The following is a 23,097-nucleotide window of genomic DNA, read 5'->3' on the forward strand; positions in this document are numbered from 1 at the left end:
CAAAGCCGCAGAGGCTAAGCCAACGTTACTAAAACACTCAGTTAGGAAACTCCCATAAATACAGCTTTGAAAAATCGGCCCCAATCTGTCTCAGAGCACCGAGCTAATGACGGACACAACACCACCATTTCTCCCGCAGCGGCCACTCGACGAAACTGCACGTTACACAGATACAGCGGAAGAGGTTACAGGGGTGCCATCCCTGTCTCCCCGGCGGACGCGCCGCGTCGACCTACCGAAGTTAAAATGCACCTAGGTCGGGACGCGCTACCTGAAAGGACCGCTGAGGCATGGTTGTATAAAAACAATATTAATTGTGCCGCAAAACTCTGCAAACTAAAGATTTTAAAAAAATAACGCGCCCCTCTTTTTGTACTAAACTTCAACAAATTTCATACAAAAAGAGTCTTTTCCGTTTGTTTTTACGCAAAAACAGGTTTTCAAAAAGCTCAAGGTGACCACAGTACAGACAAACGATAAAGAGTGGCGCTGTTGTCGCATTTAGCTCGGTCTCGGTGGACGCCAGCGGCCCAGGTTTTGACGGCGAGTTTCCCAACTGAGTGTTTTAGTAACGGGCTAAGCGAAGGACCATCCCGCTGAGCAGCCTATTAAAAAAAAGAAAAAAAGAAAAGGCCCAGTTTGGGGATGTTTTTAATGTTGGCCCGCCCTGTTCCCGTGCGCTAGCTACCAGCAAAGTCAAAGCTAGCGCGAGCCCAATGCTCTGTGCATTCCTGATTCGCGCGTAGGCTCGTGCAGTGTGGGCACCGTTACGGGCTCCACGCGCGCTTGTAGCTTCGGCTGCGCTCGCACCGAAGCTGAAGCGAAGTATAGTTGGGTTGCACCGAACTACCGTGCACCGAACTCTGGATGTAGTGCTGGTTAGTGCTGGTAAAGCCTCACCGTCCTTTTCGGAGCACAAAGCACAGCGCGACTCGCGCGACTGCGGTGTCTGCTCTGCGGGTGTCGCTTCTCTGCAGCGCGTTGGTGCATGCCAAGGAGCGCACTCAACGGGTTACCTCACCGTGATCCGATCGTGACTTCGCCAGCACATTGAAAATGAATCGGAATTTTTAAAGCGAATATCAGATACCGCAATATTTGAAGCTGCTGCCCGAAAGACAACTCTAATCTGAACTAAAACATTCCACAACAGTGAGGGTCGTTAGATGCTGCTCCAGATACCTTAAAAGAAGTGCCGGCTGAGAAAACTAACTATCCTGTACCATCAGAACTCAGTGACATATTTAATTGTATTTTCTTTTTATCTGACGAGCAGATAAACTTTATTTTAAAAAAAATGTTTTTTTTTGTGTGTGTTTACTTTGTTGAATTTTGTATATCCTGTCTTAGAAATGCGACAGGCGCTGTGTGACAGAGATGGGCTTTATATAGCAATGCAGAATTATTTCATTTTCAAGTAATATGCCGACATATGCCGGACCCTGCTCCAAAAGGGCCACTACCTGCTCCAAAACAACATTTTGCCCGCTACAAGGCCTGCTCCAAAAGGTAAAATGGCACTTCCATCACTGTTCACGGGAAACGAAGGAGGTGAAGGACGTCGAGCGACCCTCAACGCAATTTTGCAAACATTGTTCTCCCCCCTCCCAGAGATAATCCGCGTAGAATCCTCAGTCATCTCCAAAAATAGTTGTCCGGGTTGGGGTGAGAAACGGGTCAGTCGCGTTTGTTTCTTTGCCGTCGTGCGGTTGTTAAAAAAAAAAAAAAGAAGGAAGCTCTCCCCAAAACGTGCCCCAAAACGAAGTCATCTCGGATTCCGTCCGATCGCCAAGATGTGACTGTCGTCGACTGTGACTGTGTTATTTGAGATCTTTATCAAATAAATTCTTATCGGATAACGCTGCATCGTGTGGTACGTACGATATATTGTTCGAATGTTAACACTTCCTCAATTGTATGTCCGTGTCCTGTCCATCGGTAAACACGCTATTTGTGAGCGTGAAAAATGCATGCCTTTCGGCCCTCTTCTATTGCAATTTATTTTTGACAGCAAAACGCTTTGTCGTTTCACATAAGGCGAATCCCGCGGTGCCGTCAAAACTTATCGTAAGAAGAAAAAACAAAAAACAAAAAAAAAACCAACAGAACTATACATTCCAGTCGCATTCGTTCAGTCGCGCGCGTACCGAACAAAAATAGTTCACAGTTCTTTTTTTGCTTTCTTTGTTTTTTCAAATGTGGCACAATGCTTTCTGAATGTCCTCGGGAAAATACATGTCCCATGAAACACAAAATATAGCGGGCAAAGACGAGAATTTAGCCGCCAGCAGCGTTTGAAACTGCGCCTACGCAGGCTGCGCCTGTTGTAATCACAGTCCACTCGGTTAGGGTTAGGAGGGACGCCGGTGAGAGTCTAGCCCAACGTTACTAAAACACTCAGTTGGGAAACTCGCCGTCGGAACCTGGGCCGCTGGCGTCCACCGAGACCGAGCTAAATGCGACAACAGCGCCACTCCTTTTCGTTTTCCTGTACTGTGGTCACCTCGAGCTTTTTGAAAGCCTGTTTTTGCGTAAAAACAAATAAAAAAAGACTCTTTTTGTATGAAATTTATTGGACTTTAGTACAAAAAGGGGGGCGCGTTATGTTTTTAAAATCTTTAGTTTGCAGGGTTTTGCGGCACAATATTGTTTTTATTCAACCATGCCTCAGCCGGCCTTTCAGGTAGCGCGTCCCGCCCTAGGTGCATTTTGACTTCGGTAGTTGAACGCGGCGCGTCCGCCGGGGCGACGGGGGGGGGGGGGGGGGGGGGGGGGGGGCACCCCTGCATCCTCTACCGCTGTATCTGTTCTTACAGCCAAAATGGATGTCACGTGCACTTCCTCGAGTGGCCGCTGCGGGAGAAATGTTGGCGTTGTGTTCGTCATTAGCTCGGTGCTCGGAGACAGATTGGGGCCACTTTTTCGAAGCTGTCTTTATGGGAGTTTCCCAACGGAGTGTTTTAGTAACGTTGGTCTAGCCCATGGTGCAAGATAGACAGGTGGGGAAACGAGAGCCAAATGAGCGACCGCATTGTGTCCCCCTCGGTTTTCTCTTTTTCTGTGACGCCATCTATGTGAGGCACCGCGAACTCTCACTCCGGCTGGGCGACCGATGGCGACCGGCTAAACAGACAGAGATGGTTTTTCGTGGATTTTCAATGGAGGACTGTCGTGCTCTCGGTTTATTTTGCGCACTCCCCCATTAAGTTCCACGCAAATCCGATTCCGATTTTTTTCCCTCTCGCCGCAGCGCCATCTGCCGCAAGTCGGGGATACCAGCAAGCAGACGAGTACACAATCCGGTCACGGCGCTGCGGAAAAGGACGACGAAGTTTGCCGGCTAAGGTACACATTTTCTTGTGCTCCCGGAATACTGGTGTTCTAATATTATCTCTTGCGCTGGAACATTACATCCTTGAATCGACAGGTGAAGGAAGTAGCGGGTACTCTATCTGGGGCCAGACTTTCTCTGTGAGGAGAAATGTCCTCGCTCAGAAACGATGCCCCCAGCACCGACGATGGCCAAACACCCGACATCATGACCGTACAAGACACGGCAGTGTCGGCTTTCATTGACAACAGCCCACTGCACTCTGACCCAACTGGCGAATTTCCTAACTTGGAGGCTATGGAGATGGACCAGGGCAATGACCAACGAGGCCCATGGCAACAAGCTGGAAGAGGCCGAAAACGTGTCCGAAGCAATGACTCGAATTCCAACCTCGACATAATATCTTCACCAAAACACGATGACGTCAGCCTTACTGTTGTATTTGCTCCGGTTTATGCTGAGCAGAAACTGACTTCCCTTACCAGACTCAAGGTGACAGACGCCTTAAAGAAGATATGCTCAGAGTGTATACACGAAGTTCGCTACAACGATCGGCTCAACCTCATCGCAGTTGACACTCGAAATGGGCAAACTACGAAAACCTTGCTCAACACCATCGTTCTCTGTGGAATTCAAGTTCGGCCATATGCTCCACCGTCCGGCCAAACTTCCATCGGAGTCATCCATGACGTCGACACAGACGTCACGCAAGAAGAGCTAATCCAACACATTCGATCAGAAACAAAAATTGCCACTGTGCGCCGCCTCGGAGTCTCGAAGGTCGTCAAAATAGTCTTCAGTGGTACGAGGCTGCCTAGCCACGTCCTATTTGGCTATGTTCGACATCCCGTTGTTGAATTCAAGAACAGGCCGCTGCAATGTCACAACTGCGGTGGATTCGGACACAAGAAGATTGCATGTAAACGCCCTAAGGCATGCAATCGGTGTGGAGAAGATCACGATGTGCAGTCTGCAGAGTGTCAGTCAACGACACTGAAGTGCGGCAACTGCGGTGGCAGTCACGAGGCCACATCGCGCACGTGCCCCAAATGGAAAGAAGAGCAAAATATTGTAACGCTCTCAAAGAATAACAATATAGGATTTCGAGAAGCACGGTACGCCATCGTACATAAAAGTGCAGGCAAAAATACTGTGGACGTTCTGGAGACCACACCAAAGCCAATCACGACAGCTACCACAAGCCAGGCACTGCAGGCAACAAGCAGGACGGACATACAAAACAAAGTGTCTTATGACTCGATCCTCAAAGGGACAGTTAGAAACAAGAAGGCTGCCCCAAATACCGATTCCGCGGCCAGTCAAACGTCGGTCAACAACAAATCTATGCATCAGCCAACATCCACGCAGAAACGTTTCAAAGTTCCCACACGAAGAAGTCACCTCCAAGGAAGGACGAAACTGAAGACTCTCGAAACATCGACAAAGAAACATACGGCTGGCAATCGATTGTCAGAGCAGCCGTCAACATTGCGTTCACACTCTTAGCGAAAATCGATGCATCATGGGCTAGCACCATCTCAAACATCCTATACACGGTCCTCCCACTTCCGGGAGGATGGTAGTGGGACCCTCGTATCCAAATATAAGACACGATGCACAAGGAAATCACTCTCAACACAGGACTTCAAAAACGCCTCAGCAACCTGGAACTTCACGAAGGGGGCGTGGTCCGATATTTCCCTCCATTTTGCAGTGGAACGTAAACGGACTGCGAACACGCATGTCTGAACTACGCCAATTTCTTTCAAACAAGAAAGTCGACATCCTGGCTCTACAAGAAACTAACGTTACATCCGGGGATGTTCGTCTCTCACCGTACGTATTGATTCACAGCGCTGCGGTGAACCCCAATGGCAGATCACGAGTCGCCCTATTTGTTCGTGCAAGCCTACACCATGCTTCACTGGACCTTTCTGACCTCTGTTCGCCGTCTGAAGAATATGCTGGAGTAACAGTCAGAATTGGCCGACAGGAAACGACGGTTGTGTCAGCATATATTACATCACAGGGAAGCTGGGACCCGACCACCATTGAAGAAATCTGCAAGAGAAGCCGAGGCAATATTATTATCTGTGGGGACTTTAATGCGCATAACCAGCAATGGGGAGGCTCTCGAACGGACACCAGAGGACGAAAGATCGAAGCAATGGCAACAGCACTTAATCTCCGTATCATAAATGACGGTTCAGCAACGTTCTGCAGGCCAGGAGCTACAAGAAGCCCTATTGATATAACGCTCGTTTCGCCTGATATTGATGCCATATGGACCACCGAGCCTGACACAGCAGGTAGTGACCATTTTCCTATAAACGTGGTTCACCCCAGTGCTTCTCCGAGAGAACTTAAGACATGCAAAGTGATAAACTGGGATCTATTTCGTCAAAACTTCGCATCCGCCATGGAAAATAATACCCATCCGAATATCTCGGCTTGCCTCGCAGAGTGCCTAAAACAATCCTCACGCACCGTTACGATCCCGGTCACCAGCCCTACACCTGACCTTGAGTGGCTTAACCTGCGAGCTGCCCGACGTCAAGCGCAACGAAGAGCACTTCACACTGATGCCCCCTGGGACTGGTCACGGTACAATCGCATAGATGCCTCTGTCAGACGACACACCAAAAAACTTCAGAGATGGCAGTGGAGGGGAGACTGTGCCGCACTTGGCGGTCCCGGTGGAGGACGACGGGCGTGGCGCCTCGTTCGAGCCCTCAAAGGAGCGAAAATTCCGCGACACCCTGTAGCAGAAGTTGCCATAAAAACTGGTAGGACCATGGCGGAAGTGGCAGAGCTTCTGGCAGACGAATTCGCCCGATCATCACCTCAACCTGAGCAATACCTCCAAGACTTGCTGAAACTGAACCCATCGATCGCTCAACCCCAAGACAGGGAGTCAGAACTAGCAAGCAACACTGATCTAACGACAGCGGAACTCACATATGCGCTTCATTTCTCCCACAGAAAAAGTGCCCCAGGATCGGATGGGATAACTTACCAGTCACTTAGAAATATCGATGCTACATACCATCCGGTTCTTCTGGAACAACTTAACACCATCTGGCGAACTGGGACCGTTCCACAAGCATGGAAAGAATCGACGATCATTCCTCTGCCAAAACATGGGAAGCCACCGGAGCTTGTCTCGTCATACAGGCCTATATCGCTGACAAGCTGTCTGGGGAAATTACTTGAGCGCATTGTCATGCGGCGACTTACCTGGGTTTTGGACCATAAAATGTTTTTCCATACCAAATGGCAGGCTTCAGGACACGCAGGTGCACCGCCGATGCGATTGGAGATCTTGTTTCAACCTTTGAAGAAGCAAAAGCTGCCAGACAAATGGTTCATTGTGTGTTTCTAGACATCAGTCGAGCATTCGACACGCTTCCTCATGCCATCATCATTCAGAGGCTAAAGCGCTTTGGGGTACATGGCAGGTTGCTGTCTTTTATTCAAGCCTTTTTGACTGGACGAAGCTATAGAGTGAAAGTGCCAGGTGCAACAAGCACTCCCCGTCTAACAACCCAAGGAGTCCCTCAAGGGAGCGTGCTTAGCCCCTTGCTTTTTAATGTTGCAATGGCCTCTCTACCTCACTGTCTCCCAGCCATACATCACACTTATACCGATGGTATGGCAATATACGCGGATGACGTCGCAATATGGTGTGCTGGACCCTCGAAGAACGCTATGGCAATCCGAAACCGGCTTCAACTTGCTTTGGATGCAACAGCCCTAGCTATCTCACATCTAGGTCTGACTCTATCATCTGAAAAGACAGCCTCAATTCTTTATAGACCAACAGGCCGTGCTTCAGAACAAGCACTGAGACTGACAATCGGAGGAACTCTGGTAAAAAGTGAAAGCCGTTTACAAATCCCTGTAACGCCGAATTGGAGCGCAGCTCTTGAGGAGGAGGAGTGAAGGGTACTGAGGGGAGGGTAGACCCCTCCTCCTCCCCTCATTCTTTAATATGCTCCGGGGGGGCGGTCACGTGACCTCGGGGGGGGGGGGTGTCACGTGACTTCGGGGAGGGGGGGTCACGTGACCTCAGAGGGGTCACGTGACCTGGGGGTCACGTGGGGGTCACCTTGGGGTCACGTGACCTTGAGATGACCTTGGGGGTCACGTGACCTTGGGGAGGAGACCACGTGACCTCGGGGTTCACGTGACCTCAGAGGGGTCACGTGACTTGGGGGTCACGTGACCTTCAAAGGGTCACGTGGGGTCTTGGGGTCACGTGACCTTGAGATGACCTTGGGAGGGGTCACGTGACCTCGAGGGGTCACGTGACCTTGGGAGTCACGTGGGGTCACGTGACCTTGAGATGACCTTGGGAGGGGTCACGTGACCTGGAGGGGTCACGTGACCTTGGGGGTCACGTGACCTTGGGATGACCTTGGTTACGCCGACGGCGACGGCGACGCCGCTCAAGCCGGGAACGGGCCCCTAAGAGCTGCGCTCTAAAAGGGTTACAAACCACACCTACTTGGGCATGATTATAGATGACCGTGTGACCTGGAGGCCAGAAGTTCATAGAACTCTACAGCGATGCCGTGAGCTTCTACGTGTTCTCCGATACCTTGGAGGTGCTTCATGGGGAGCACCACAGCGATCAATGCTACAGTTGTACAAAGGCCTTATAATGTCCAAGCTTTTATACTCCCTGCCACTTCTAAGAATAGCGCCGGCCCAAATGCGTGACATTGACATATTTCACCGTATAGCACTGCGTGTCTGCTTGGGGCTCCCACCATCTGCCGAAAATCTGGCGACTTTGACAGCAGCAGAAGAATGGCCACTCTTTTTGAGACTCAAGGAAAGAGCTATGCGGCATATTGCCCGAATCAACAGCGTCCCCACAAAAGATAACATTCTTACCCGCCTTCTAGAACGACCAAACTCTCAGCTGGGACAACTGGCATCTCTATTTCAACATGAGATTGGTGGTCCTGGAGAATACTTGACTTCCACGCCTCCGCACTCAACCCGCTTACTCCTAGTCATACATGAGACGCTACCAATCGGCCAGCGTAAAGCTAACGTCCCTGTGTTGGCCGCGCGGTCGATTGCCCTAGATTGCCTGAATGAAGCGCATGAAGGCTGGATTCAGGTATATACCGATGCGTCAGTAGACAGGACAAAAAAATCGGCGACGGTCGCGGTCACCATTCCGGACATGGGTTACGACGTCTCAGGCAGAATTGACTTCGAGACCACATCCACGACTGCAGAATTAGTTGCCATTTGGGCAGCCCTTGAATCAATCAAAAATGTCTCACCTCCGGCGAAAGCTGTAATTCTCACCGACTCCAGGGGAGCCCTTCAGCAGCTTCAAAGACATGTAAAAATCACTCCATTATTGGCAAGGGTAGCATTCATGGCGGCCAACATTGAAGACCTTGGCTGGAAGTTGGCCTTTCAGTGGATACCTTCTCATGTTGGAATCCCCGGCAACGAGAGAGCAGACGCACTTGCAGCAAGGGCACATGACGACCCGTCCCCAACATTTCTTTTGGATCGTTTTAACGAGGCTCACCGATTAATCCGGATATCCCTCAGACAACAACATCCACACCGAGGAGTGGCGACCGGAAGACCTCCCGCTACTATTCCGCGTCGACTCCCACGTGCCGAGGCATCCTTGCTGCACAGGCTTCGAGCTGGATGTGCGTATACTTCCAAACGCCTTCACATGTACCACCGCAAGTCAGACCCGTACTGTCCATCTTGCGGTGACCCTGAAGACACAGCGCACGCTCTTCTTTTATGCCCAAGCCACGACCAGCATCGGAAACTTCTGATTCAGCGGTATGCGACGGCCGGCCTCTCCCACTCCAATCTTGAAGACCTTCTAAATCCAAACGGGACTCAAGGAGTAGCCGAGAAGGCCTTTCGTGCTCTCCTGGCTTATCTGCGCGAAAGTGGACTTTCAAGCCGGCTATAGCGTAATTACACACTAATCAATTGTGCCAGATCTGTTTCCTCCACAAAGCACGGATGCCCGTTTAAACGCGGCTATTCAGAGTCACGCTACTCGCCTGTCAGCTAATCGATTCAACGCCCCGTTCAAACGCTTCAATCGTTCTTTCTTTTCTTTTTCTCTCTCTCTCTCTTTCCTCTTTATTCCTCCCATTCCCCAAAAGCTAGGTAGCGACTTGCCCCTGCATCGGAGGCCCACATTTCTCCTAGCTGCCCCCCTTCCCGACACCCCACAATAAACAAACAACAACAACAAACAAACATCACGGCGCTGCGGTAGGCTTCTATGGGCCGTTTCCCCACCTGTCTATCTTACACCCTGGTCTAGCCTCAAACTCGGTAGCCGGCCTCGAAAACGGTTTGTAGCCTCTGGGGTCGAGTGTTTTTTGGAAAGGTGTATATGGGGAGAGTTCGGTCGGTCTATGATCTCGCCGCCGTAACGCTCTCCTCCCGAGTGAGCCAATCAGCTTGCGGCGCAGAGCGAGAGGCATGAGCGCATGCGCGTGAACTCCCGGCTGCTCCTAGCTGAGTGGGGAGGGCCGCCATTTTCGTTCATTCTTCCCGGCGGAATGCGTGGGATCGGCATCTAGATCTCGATTATTTTTTTTTTATATCGCTGGCTGTGGCAAGAAAATGACATACTGTTATTCCTCGGTGGGTTAAAAAGCTAATAAATGAAGATTTTTCGGCGTATGGCCACAAACTTTTATTCAGGCGAAAAAGAAGTCGGCCCGTAGCAGACGACGCGTAGCCTCAGCAGTGCTCTTCTCCGACCAGTCTCCGACAGCGTTGCGAAAAAAATGGCGGTCGTCTCTTCTCTGCTCCCTTCTTTCTCCCGCGCTCCTTCGGCGCTCTCCTCCCCAGGGTGCAAGATAGACAGGTGGGGAAACGAGAGCCAAATGAGCGACCGGATTGTGTCCCCCTCGGGTTTCTCTTTTTTTGTGGCGCCATCTATGTGGAGCACCGCGAACTCTCACTCCAGGTGGGCGAGTGGCGGCGACCGGCTAAACTGACGGAGATAATTTCTCGTGGATTTTCAATGGAGAACTGTCGTTCTCTCGGTTTATTCTGCGCACTCTCCCATAGAGTTCTACGCAAATCCGATTCCGACTTTTTTTTCTCTCGCCGCAGCGCCATCTGTCGCAAATCGGGGGTACCCGCAAACAGACGAGTACACAATCCGGTCACGGCGCTGCGGTAGGCTTCTATGAGCCGTTTCCCCACCTGTCTATCTTACACCCTGCTCCTCCCTTTCATTTACTTTTCTCCTCTCCGGCGCCTTCGTCGCCACACCCACTGGCCAAACTCTCCCAATATACGGCTCAAAGGGGTGCAGCTGGGCATTGAAATGGGGGGAAGGTAGGGGTGGTCGCGGTGGGCCACCGCCCTGGGTGCTGCTGGCATTCGCTGCACTTGATTGGTTTAGTCAATGAAAGAACTTGTAAAATGAGATGACGGATGCTATGATGTCACGCTTTGATGCTGCGAATCAACCGGCCGGAGCCGTTAATGCTGGGTATCAACCGCTCTGGCCAGTTGATGCGCTGGCTGGTTGATCACTGACATTGTCTAAATTTCCAGACAATGTCGTCGATGTCAGGAACTAGGGGTCCGGACAAAGCTTTGCTAAATAGTAAGGTTGCTGATTTTGCCTACTGTGATAAAACAGAACCAGGGTCTTGTACTCCTGATAAGATCACTTGATTATCATGTCTGCCACACGCCTTCGTTTCGTGGCTGCAGTGTACCGTGGCACTTGCGCCGCTCACGCCAACCTTCGCCCCAGCGTGTGCACGTCGAGCTTCACCGCTTTGCACTGGAATGCTAGGAGCAGCGACTGACTTGGGGAAGCGCCTGGCTTAGCGCGATACGCACACAAATTCTGATCAGGATTATTACAGGTCGAACTTTTTCGTCCTAATTGTAAATTCATCTCTAATTTAAAAAAGAGAAATAACAGCAGAGAAAGAAAGAGAGAGGAAAACAAGGGTCTAATCTATTTAAACAGTTCCTATGCAGCTGTCGACCGAAAGCGCAGCCAACTTTGACTAACTCTGGTTCCAATGTCGCTAAAGAGCATTGTCACCTTTGAAGCGCAAGTGTAGGCTTTTCAAATATTTTTGGGTGGTTGTTTTTGCAGTTTATGATATTAGAGTTTGGTGGGTTCATTAAAATTACGGGACATTTCTTTTGGTAGACATGTTAGTGGATATCCTGGTTCTTGCTGGCGTTCTACAGAAATTGTGTTTTTAGTCTTGGCAAACTACCGAGTAAAATAGAGAAGGAAGAGAGGATTTATCCCAGTGAAGAGCTGTGCTGTAATTCACTCTACAACCATTTGTTAATATCCATTGTAAATGGAACTTACTCTGACTAGAGCCTTATTTAAGAAGACTGCTATGATCCTTTTATGTCCAATCTATTCTTGTCGGAAACGATAATAAGTAATATGCTCGAGTATCAAAGTGGAACCTTTGATCACTATCATAAATGAACTCGTTGAGATATGCAATTATTTTTTTCATTATCAAGTGATGTGCTAACAGATGTTGGCATCTGCTCCAAACACGTCAATGGCTGCTCCAAACCAATATTTTGCCTGCTACAGAAACTGCTACAAAAGGTCAAATGTCGCTTCCATCACGGCATCAACACCGATGCCAAGTTGGCCGGAATGAGACGACACTAAAGACACGCCACGACTCCAAGTACCTTCGTGGGCCCCACTTTTGTTCACGCACCAAGATCGATGCATTCTCGAAGCCAAAACTGTTACCGGTTGTCAACAATGACCAACCAGTTCAATCTTTGCCCTTGTGGCATGCGTGGCTTTCGCCACATCCCGCTTGTGTTCTTTGAGACGGGTGCAACGTTTACAGCCGGTCTTTCATTTACGGAAATAAGAGCAGCCTCAGGCTGCTGAGTTGGTTTAAAGGCCGGCGTACCAACCTCTGTTTTCTGCAGGAAAGATAATCCTCTTAGCGCTCCGCTCTCCTAAACTGCGAGGGGAGCAAAGTTGGGGCAAGGTAAAAAGTGGAGGGGATATAGGAAAAGAGGAAGCGGGCAAAAGTGGAAAGCGTGAAGTGTACGTCGGCCTTTAAGAATGCGAGGACTCCAAGCTTCCACTACTTTTACACACAAAAAAAGCATAATGAATAAAAAGGGGAGGGGGGACTCCCTCCCCTTTTTATTCAGTATGCTTTTTTTAAGGGGGGGGGGGGGGGCTCCCCCCCTTTCCCCCTAATACTTTTTTGTATAAGACGGCACCTCACATTACCCGCCCCGAACAGTTCCAACGCTACTTTACGGAATACAATATGCGCCTCCGGTGTTTCCTTGCCAAAGCAAAGCAAAGCAAAGCAAAATATACATATTAATGTATATTTTGCACAAAAAATGCATGATGCAGGAGGCCTGCTTAATAAAACAAATAAAAAATCACTGCAGACGAGGTGGCATGTTTCCAATGCTTTTCTTTTTTTTTTTTTTGCTTGCTACGGAGATCAATGGTCGATGGTCGATTTCCAGTGTGAACTTGCGACCATAAATGAAATCGTGGAACTTCTCACAGGCAAACGTGATGGCGAGCGTCTCTTTTCCAATTTGTGCATATCGCACTTCACAGTCGGTCATCACTCGTGACGCATATGGTACTGGACGCCACTCTGTATCTTTGGGCTGTAGGAGTGCCGCTCCCAGTCCACACTGATCCGTCAGCAGTCACTTTTGTCTTCTTTTCAGGGTCAAAAAATGCTAACACTGTTTGTTAGTCAGTGTTCTCTTTAGTCGCTCATTCTGCTTCGCGTGCCTCAAATACCCCATCCTTGATAAGGATTCCGAGAAGAATTATTCTTTGCGACAAGTGTGGCAAATACTTGCCTACATAGTTGATAACTCCTAGCATCCGCTGTACTTTCTTCTTGCTTTGAGGAGTAGACATCTGAAGCGCTGACGCAACCAGTGATGGATCCGGCTCTACTCCATTTTTAGTGATTCGGTCACCCGGTTAGCTAATCTCTTGGACCGCAAATTGACACTTTTCCTTGTTGAAGGTCATTCCAGATCTTTGGGCTGCTTTGAATGCTTCCCATAGTCTATTGTCGTGCTCTTTCTTCCTTGGATCGACCCCATACGAGTAAATCAAAAATTTCAGTCATGATCTGTTGGAAGACTTGCGGTGACCGATGAGATGCAGTTTCTTTCACCGTGTGCGCTCGCTGGACCAGCCCCAGCAGTTCACTAGCTGCTAATCCTACTATGGCCTGGCGTCCTTTTTTCATGATGAAGAACTCAATGTTTGCGCTCTTAAATTTTCTTTGAATTTCACTTCCAGCAGTACTTTCCCTTGGTGTGCAATCACGCCATCGTTGTAGCTTTTTAGGATTGAAATGCTTGGCTTCAAGCTCGCCATCTTGTGTAGCTTCTGGAACAGTGAACTTGGCAAAATATTTGCTTGTGACCCTGTGTTAACTTTTAGTTCCACTTTCTTGTTGGCTACTATAGGGCCTTGACCAGCCACTCATCTCCTTTTTGAGTCTTGCAATGTATGTGCTCATTTGAGGAACGGCGAAGTCGCTGTTTCCTGTTCTATTACTTTCTTTACAAAGGCCTTCGTTTTTTCTACACACGGTGAAGTGATTCATCCTGTGGCACTTGTTGTACTTGTATGCCGGATACTTCCTTGGGTCGGGCTTCCGGTCGCACTTGGGACAATTTTTTCCCGTCGGTTGGACTTTCCGCTCATGCATGTCCGCTCTTTTCTTTTTGTCTTCTGCGTCGACACGTCGGGGACCGTCGAGAGTTTCATTATTAGCTTGAAGAACATCACAGGCCTTTCCAAGCTGAATGACCTTTTCCAACGTCAGACCTTTGCGCAACAAACGCTCTCGCAGTTTTTTGTCCGTTACCTCACATACGATTTGATCTCGTACCATGGAGTCCGACAAAGTCGAGAAGTTGCGTGATTTCACGTTTAGTTGTAGCTCTCGCACGAACTGTTCAAACGGCTCACAACTTTCTTGTTTTCGTGAACAAAAAACTTACCGTTTGTAGGTTTAATTTTTCCGGGGCATGCAGTACTCTTTTAACTTCTTCAGTACTGTCTGGTAGTCCTGTTTTTCTTCAGGTGCGACGGTAAGGGTGCTGCTTCGACGGCATCGGGTCCCGCCACATGAAGCAAAATGGCTGCTCTTTGTTCATCGGTTTGCTTGGTGGTGTGGTCTCCGTCGCCCGTTGGTACAGTTCCACACGTCTGAACCGTTGCCAATCCTCCGCTACGTTTCCTGTTAAGTTTAGGCCCTCGGGAGGCTTGAGCACGTCCACGGTTCGGCTTTCTTCTTAGTTTACCGCCATTTTTGTGGGACTAGTCACGGGAAACGGAACAAATGATCCCGAAACTAATGGTTCCAAGTACAAACTAGAAAAAAAATGGTCCCAGATAAATATCGCCAATGTGGCTTCTGCGTTTTGGGATAAATCCGATAAAATCCAATAACACTCGCCGAATTTTGAGGCTGCCGGTTGCATGAACTCGGCTGGTTTTTATATTTTTTGGGAAGCTCGGAAATGTTCTGCAGCTATGGAAACTTAATGCACCTATAAAGGCATCGAGATCCGGTCGTTATGTGTCCTCCCGTACGAAAATGTAAGATCGGAGCGGTTCCAGTCCGGATCCACGCGGAGCCGCGCGGTTCCAAACTTGTGGATAGCTCAGATCCGCGCGGATCCGATCTGGTACAAGCGGTTCTGGGTGTAACCAGTCGGATCCAATGAGACTCAGTGCACTGGAACCGCACGGTGATGGGTGGATCCTATCCGTTCCCCTTGGTTCCAGTAGTGTTTGCTCCCAGCCAGCGGGCGCGCACATGCGTGACTGGAGGAGAAGGGAGGGAGCCGCGCGGATCTGAGAAACACCTCCTAGAAATAAGGCCGTAGCACTCCGAGTGGTTACGTCACAATGTTGGAGAAGGAAGGCCATGTATGGCGTAACTACATGAGAAAATATCCGGTATCGGAGTAAAAAAATGTTTCTTGTCGAGCGGCGCGGTGGTGTTCGCGCGCGTTTCTACGACATTAATTTATGTTTTAAAAGCTGAGTCTTGTACAATTTATTATATATATAATATAAACGTAATATACAACGCGTTACCAAGGTTGAAAGTATCAAACTTATATTTATGATTCTCCCCGTAACCGCGGGACCACATGCAGTCCTGCAGCTCCCACACTTTTCGAATGAACCGGCTGCGATGCTACATTTCCCTCATACGGGCTCCGATTCTGGTAAATTTATGTTGTGTGTGAGCTGCTGACTGTCTGAAAAGGAACGCTGAGACATTTCAGAAGGGAAGGGAACCGGAAAAAAATCCAGTCATCGCCGCAGAGAGCGCACACGAGAAAGAGATGGGTCGACAACGTTAAGCCTTTCGTCCTGCTGCCGGTGCCTCGTGTGTGGTTCTTTTGAGACTTGTTTAGTTCTTCGCGTCGTTTTTCTGACGTCACCGCAGTCTCGGGTAGTTTTTTTTTGTGTTCCCTTGATACTGCGGCATTTACGTGGATTTGTGGAACAAGTCCTGCTACGGTTTGACTGACGTGTGTGGCAACCAGCCAACGGTGACACTGATCGATTATCGGAAGACCTCTCTCTCTCTCCCCGCACGAAAATGTCAGATACAGGCCGGAATGAAAAATGCCGGTTCCGCCTAGACCCAAAATTGGGGCACCGGTTTGTATCCAGCCTGGAACCGCGCATTTCCAGCCCCAATTTTAGACCAAGCGGTGAACCGCCAGAATTCCCACTGCGCTAACCACTGGACTCTAGAAAAGAATTTCGTGCTATGCCCTTTGCCGTTAGAACCGAGAGATCGTCGCGATTTCAGAACCAGGTGGACTGGGTCTGAAATCGCGACGATCTCTCGTTTGTAACGACTAAGGGCATCGCGCGAAATACTTCTGTAGAGTCCAGTGGTGAGCGCAGCGGTAATTCCGGCGGCGCACACGGTCGTCCAGGCGTCGTCACCAAACACGGTGCACGGAATACACACACAGCGTGCACAAGCACAGTGTCCAGTGTTGAATGCATCGGGAAGTTCCGGTGGGCAAGCGGTATCCGAGTTGTCCAAGTATTGTCACCAAGCACACCAGGGGGGCTATGTTGCGCTTTTTGCACTCCCAGGAGACTAGGGAGAAGGAAGTGACGTCAACAACGCAGCAAATGCAGATTGGACGTTGATTTTGTTTTCTTCTGTCAACATCCAATCTGCGTTTGCTCTAGTCGTTGACGTCACTTCTTTCTTCCAAGTCTCCTGGGAGTGCAAAAAGCGCAACATAGCACCCCAGTGCATCCAGATGCCGAGCCTAACTGCAATGGGTCGGCAGCGTCACACTATATAAAGATTTAAAGCCGAGGTCAGTGGGTATCCATCCAGGGAAACGATGGGAGCGTCAGTATCCGTGCGCCCGCAGCACGAATGTCGCCGCCGGGCGAACGCCGACCGACATTCCGAAGAGAGCGAAGAAACTAGACTCTCGATCGGAGAGCCAGGCGCGCGCGCAGATAACGCCGGCTCGCAGCGCCTGCTTAGCGGATGCGCCTGTCACTAACACGTGACCTGCGAGAAACCGCGGAAATTCCCCGCCGGCCCCTGACCCCCACCCAGCAGACTCGAGTCGGAACAAGGGGAGCGGATCGGAACCACCGAACACCGTGTGATTCCACTGCGTTGCGCGGATTGGAACTGTCCACAAGTTTAGAATCCCGCGGATCCGAACTGGAGCCGCTCCGATCTGACATTTTCGTGCGGGTCAACAGAGGGAGACTTCTTAAAGTTCGTCTTCAAATGTTTTCGTCACGGATATTGTGGGACGTATGGATGCGATCAACAGGTGAGAATTAATTTATTTACGGGCTTTCTTGGTCATGTAGAACACAAATCGAGTGCTGGGGTGCTATTCTGGTCACAAACGGTCACGTTCGTGTTTCAAGAAAACTCCTCCCCCCCTACGAACCGCGCGCTCTTATTGGCCACAGCCCGCGTGATAATTCCACGCGGTTCCCATGGGAACGTTCGCGAAACACGAAAGCAACCGTTTGCCGTAAATAGAGAGTTTTAGTAGATCGTTCCTATAACGATACCCTATAACGATACGATAACCATACGATACCGATACACAGAACAGGAATGAACGTTTAGTAGACCGTTTTGAAGACGATACATCCGATACGGTCACTTAAGGCGCTGGGGCACTCCCTAGTGGAAACGATTTGCAATTTCCAAAACGAAAAATAACGAAATAAAAGAAAGATGTTTCACTGAAGGAAAAATAACAGTTCTTACATTTAATAGAATTAAAAAAAACATCAATTAAGTTTTATAAGTTGCAGAAATTAGAGAAATGTAGCAGCAAGCTACGTCTAGCCAACTAAAGACAAACCAATTTAGCCCCCCCCCCCCCGTGGCTTGTCACGGGAAGCCATAGGAAGCACGGGTGGCACGGGCGTGAGCGAGTCGAGCGAGTGACCAACCTGAGCCATGGCGACGTGTGTTTTCGAGGATCCCTTGGCCTTAGCTGTTTTGAGGTGGGACGAAATTGAAGAACTCTAGTTTCTGGATATGGAGTACCCCGTTCCGCGGAGGTTTAGGTCCGGGCGAGGCTACTTGGATGTGCTCAACATAGATTGTGAAGCTTTCCGCCATCAGTTTCGTTTTGAGCAGATGGACTTAATGGAGCTGTGTAGCGCGCTGCGAGTCCCTCATACAATTAGGACGGCCCAGAACGTCGCCATCCCCGGGCAGGAAGCTCTGTGTATTCTTCTGCGGAGACTCTCCTACCCCAACCGCCTCTGCGACCTGGAAGGCATGTTTGGCCGCCACTCTTCGACACTTTCGAGTGCGACGACCGTGGTGCTACACCATTTGACGTCCACGTTCGGGCAGCTGACCGCGGATCTGTCAGCTCACACGTGGTTGAACCGTGCAAGCTTGGACGAGTTCTCCGAGGTAAGCATATTGTAAAGTTAAATTAAAAACACAAAAAAGAAAAAAAAATGCAATTGCGTTGTTGATTTTGCTTTTGCAGGCGGTCCGCGCGAAGGGGGCACCTCTTCAGAATTGCTGGGGTTTCGTTGATGGAACGGCCCGCCCCATCTGCCGACCCACGGAGGACCAGCGGCTTTATTTCTCTGGCCACAAGCGTGTGCACGCCATCAAGTATCAGGGCATCATGTGTGCCAACGGCATCATCGTGGAGATGAATGGCCCTTACCCGGGACACCGACACGACGCCGGTAAGTCAATAGCAAAAACTCGGAAATCGTAACCTACAGGTTCTTGGAAGATGCGCTCATAAATAGAGGAACAGCCTCTATCACAGCCAAAATAAGTTGAAACGCCACATGCAAGACCCGTGCTGCTATCAAGGCAGCCTGTGGAATTGTTCTGCAAACTGTGATGGGCGCCGTGGCCAACACAGAGTTCCTTCTACACTGGCGGCTCACCTCTATATTTCCGTGTCGTCTGCTATTGAGCAAATGGTGGCGACATTTCTTCCTTTCGCCAAACCTCAAAACCCACGCACGATGCAGAATAAATCTTTGTTGCAGACCTTGTCGAAAGACTGTGCTTATGATAACACAATAATTGGTAAACGATTTAGTGCCCGAAACACATAGATCGCACCTACAGGAATGTGGTTCGACCTCAGGGTACACCACGTAAAGGGCGTTTTCGTATTTCAAGGGACAGGGACCGCCAGCTTGCCAGAGCTGCATCGGTGAATAGACCTTTTTCAAAGCACGATGCCGCTGTCCACAGCACCGGGGAGGCGACAGCAAAGTAAGGCGAGCAACTGTGCTATACCTCTTGCTCTCTTCAGTGTCAGGGGGGGCAGGCAATGAGGGATTTTTGCAAAAAGCCTATTCTTTCCAATTGGAGTGGGAGCTTCAAGATGACCCGACCATGGAGGCATCCATTTGAACAGAACTGCTGTTTCATAGGCAGAGAACACAGAAGTTCAGGGTGGCACAACGAGCGCAGAAAGGGGTATGTATTGGCTTCATCGTGCATCACAGTTTGCAGAACAGTGCGGCAGGCGGCTTCGAAAGTACTGCCTGCCTCACATCCTGGCTTTTCAGCTCATCTTGGCCGCGATAGTACAGAAGAATTACTATTTCATGCTTAAATGCTGAACGTCAAGCTGGTGTTCTTCGGACAGGGAGTTAAACTCTTAAACTGGGGTGGAAAAATAATGTGACAGTACGAAGGGAGCAAACACTTGTCCCATTGCTTTTTTGTTAAAGGGCGTTGTTGTATAAGCTTGGGACTGTGGAATAAAAGAAGACAAAGCTGAGAATGGATCAGGAATGGCAGTCCTTTACTCCTATCCTAACATGTCAGTTTTGACTACTGCAGTAGACCTATTGCCACTGAATGCAGCACTTACCCTTGCGTGGTTACTTGTTTCATTAGGCTGCTTGCCAGAGTTGCGGATAGTTTTCCAGCGTGTTTGATCGTGCAGACGAGAGCCTGCATGCGAGCTGTCAGCTTGGCAGCTCACAAGATCATCGGGCATTCCAGTAAACCAATGTTTCGGTAACCATTAGCCCAGTTATTGAACACTTGATGGCAGCAGTCACAGTCGCTGACGCAGTGCAAGACACTGGCCGAACAAGGGCAGCAAGCTAAAACGATGTCAAACTGGTAACCTGAGACTGTGCCTAACTGCCGTGGTGGGAATGATTTGTCCGCAGAAGTAAAAGTTGAGGGCTTTATGTGCCAAAGTAACGACGGGCGACTGGCACGCACCAGTGGAGGATTAATTTCTACCTCCTGGGTATCTCGATGTGCAACAAAAAGCTCGGTTACGACGGCACCTTCTCTGTAATAAGCCTCCATCAGAGTGCTAGCCGCCTCGGTGGCTCCGAGGCGAGAGCGCTGTCCTACGGATCCCCATGTCGCGGGTTCGAATCCCGGCCGAGGGGCCCGCAATCTGACGGAGGCTTATTGCAGAGGAGGCGCCGTGTAACCGAGCTTTCGGTTGCACGTCAAAAGATCCCCAGGTGGTCCAAATAAATCCTTAGTCCTCCGCTGGGGCGTGCCAGATACCCGTCGTTGGTTTGGCACGTAAAACCCCCAAATTTGACTGTTCCATCAGAGTGCTGGCACCTCGGCGGGGATTCGAACCCGCCACCTGGGGATTTGTAGGCCGACGCTTTGCCTCGAACGAGGCGGCTGATGCGTCCACAGCTCTGATGTAAATCCCTTCGCGTTTGAAATGCCAACAAATTTGGATGTTTTCAAACTGGAACATTAAACAAGGTGGCTGTGGCAGTGGCAACAGTACCCTCTGACCTCTAAATTGGCAAAGCCAAACAAGGTCACACAAATCAATGTTTTGCTCTATGGAGTGAGGAAAGGGCGTGTCGACCTTTGTGGCTTATCGACGTGCAGGTGGTGATTGTCACTATATGCTACTCAGTGTTTTATCGTTGTGTCTCATCTGACTCCTTTTTCAGGTATCCTGCGGCTGAGCGGCCTTTATGAAAGGCTTGAGGACCTCGTGCAGGGCAGCGTATACACGATCTACGGTGACCCTGCCTATCCTTTGCGGCCTTTGTTGCAGAAACCATTCATGGGTGCTAGCTTGACTGCCGCAGAGCAGAACTTTAACAAAAAAATGAGCAGCGTGAGGCAAGCAGTAGAATGGGGCTTTGGGAAAGTGTCAACTCTCTTCGCTTTTGTAGATTTCAAAAAAAATCAGAAGCACAGGCTGCAGCGCGTGAGCGATATGTATCAGGCTGCAACACAGTTAACAAACTGCCACACGTGCCTGTATGGCAGCCAAACCTCCACGTACTTTCAGCTGTCTCCGCCGACGCTGGATGAATATCTTTCACCTCGTTATTGACTTCGTATAATTTGAATTCTTTTTGTGCAATCTTTTTTTTTGTCCGAGTGCCTATAGTCTGTTGCATGTTGCAACTCGAGAGGGTAGGGCGAGGGAAAGGGAGGCCAGGGAGGAGGAAGTAGACAGAACCCTAGAGAGGAGTGGGGGAAACCTCCTCCTCTAGCGTTTCATCTGCTTCCTCCTCCTTTGTCTTTCTTTTTCTCACCCTACCTTCTTAGTTGCAACAGACCATAGCATCTTTTATGACTGTTTATTCCACGGGATGACTTTTGTGCAACTGTCTGGTTGCTTACCTGCTGCATTTCTTTTATCTGCCTCTTGTGTTCTTTTCAAAGCAGCAACCGTGTTCCCATATTGTTTTAGTTTTGTGAACGATACAGGTTTATATGTTAAGTATATGCTATTTCTGTTATTCGTCAAGCGCCTTCAGCTTGACATAAATTTTATCAGCGTGGTGATTTTCAAGTGTCTCATGTTATTGCTTTGCCAGTCATTGCCAACATAACAATTGCTGTCTGTTCAATATTACACTCAAAATATTTCTTTGTATAGTAAATCGAACAGGCCTACCCCTGCCGTTTTTTTTCAACGACATTGTTTAGTGAAATGAAAGATTTATTGCATTATGTATTATGATGTCATACCACTTGCTCACACTTAACTTTACTTGTTAATTTGACCATTCACTACTTTAAGGTAATGTTCTTGCAGTTGGAGACGAAGCCTCCTCTCCTCTGCTCCAGCCTCCTGTAGCACATAAAATTTTTCTCTTTCAAACGCTAAGCGATTTTCGCTTAAGGTCACCTGGCGCTCTTCAATGGCCAGGCGCCTCTCCATCTGGCGCTCCTCCATGGCGAGACGCCTTTCCTCAAGAGCGATCTCTAGTTTTTTTATGCTGCGGTCCTCTTCTGCTCTCTTTTCCAGCGATGCAAGGTGCTCCCTGTACCGCTTCTGCCTGGTTGCTGGAAAAATACAACAAAGGAAACAATGCACACAGCATCAAATAAACAACTTTTTTAAAATTTTTCTTAGTGTGTAGGTTGACAATTGATTGACTGTTTATTTTATTGGACCTGGCCATTCAATGAAGGTACTGCACAAAAAACACTGGGTAATTCATGTGTGTTCAAACAGTGACTGAGATATGTCGGTCTAGTAAGCAAAAAATGACAAATGTAAATGACAGCCCAAAACTTCTAGAGCAGATTTGGAGAATTTCTACAAATGGGGTTATGTGTATCCTCTTTCAAAAGTTTAACGTATGCTTGAAGCATCTACTGAAAGATGGCAGTGCTTACCCTGTCCGCCCCAAGTCCTAGGTCGTGCGACAGAAGTAACCGGAACACGAGCCTGGACTGGTGGCAAGGGGGGTTGGACCAGCGGCTCAGGGGTCGGAACCAGCGGTACAGGGGCTGGGGCCAGCTCCACAACTTGGTCTGTGTTGCCTGGTTGCCAGGCGTCGGCGTCCTCCACTCCGTTCATTATGTCAGCAAAGATAGACTGGCAGTTCTCGGAACCTGTAAATAGAGTATTGCATAAATATTTGTGGTGTATCATGACACACGCTGTGGAGCTGGGCATTGAAAATGTATGAAAAATACAACGCAGGTATGATGGAGTCAGATCTTCAAAAAACCATTCCAAAATATGTAGTGCCTCTTATCGTTTCCTCGACACATCACGACACTCCGATGTGCGGCGCGTGAAGGAAAATGTTCCATGAATAGAAGAAGCGGTTCATGCCGGCTTAGCATTTTGCATTTTCTGAATGCCTGAAACATTAATGTATGTTTAGAACATACATTAATGTATGTTTAGAACATACCTAATCAGAACTCGGCAGTTTACTCAAAGCTGTGCTC

At 49.2% G+C, this 23,097-nt stretch overlaps 1 protein-coding gene and 1 pseudogene across 1 annotated transcript; one reads left to right on the plus strand and one right to left on the minus strand.

Moving 5' to 3' along the window:
* Window positions 1-17,862: 17,862 nt before the first annotated feature.
* Window positions 17,863-21,280, plus strand: LOC115328356 (annotated as a pseudogene).
* Window positions 21,281-21,846: 566 nt separating this feature from the next.
* On the minus strand, window positions 21,847-22,728 carry LOC120847848. Its single transcript, XM_040219758.2, has 2 exons — window positions 22,534-22,728; window positions 21,847-22,197 (listed from the first exon to the last, which is right to left on the minus strand). The coding sequence occupies exons 1-2, from the start codon at window positions 22,715-22,717 to the stop codon at window positions 21,899-21,901; spliced, it is 483 nt and encodes a 160-aa protein (XP_040075692.1). The 5' UTR covers window positions 22,718-22,728; the 3' UTR covers window positions 21,847-21,898.
* Between the last annotated feature and the right edge of the window lie 369 nt (window positions 22,729-23,097).

This window comes from Ixodes scapularis, unplaced genomic scaffold, assembly GCF_016920785.2.
Source record: "Ixodes scapularis isolate PalLabHiFi unplaced genomic scaffold, ASM1692078v2 PGA_scaffold2__306_contigs__length_199485367, whole genome shotgun sequence".
NCBI classification, from domain to species: Eukaryota; Metazoa; Arthropoda; class Arachnida; order Ixodida; family Ixodidae; genus Ixodes; species Ixodes scapularis.

Bases quoted from the DNA above. Each gene is read 5' to 3' on its own strand.
- LOC120847848 (XM_040219758.2), bottom strand. From the start codon at position 22,717: ATGAACGGAGTGGAGGACGCCGACGCCTGGCAACCAGGCAACACAGAC. The intron at 22,198-22,533 runs GTAAGCACTGCC...GTATTTTTCCAG, and splicing joins TAGGACTTGGGGCGGACAGG to CAACCAGGCAGAAGCGGTAC.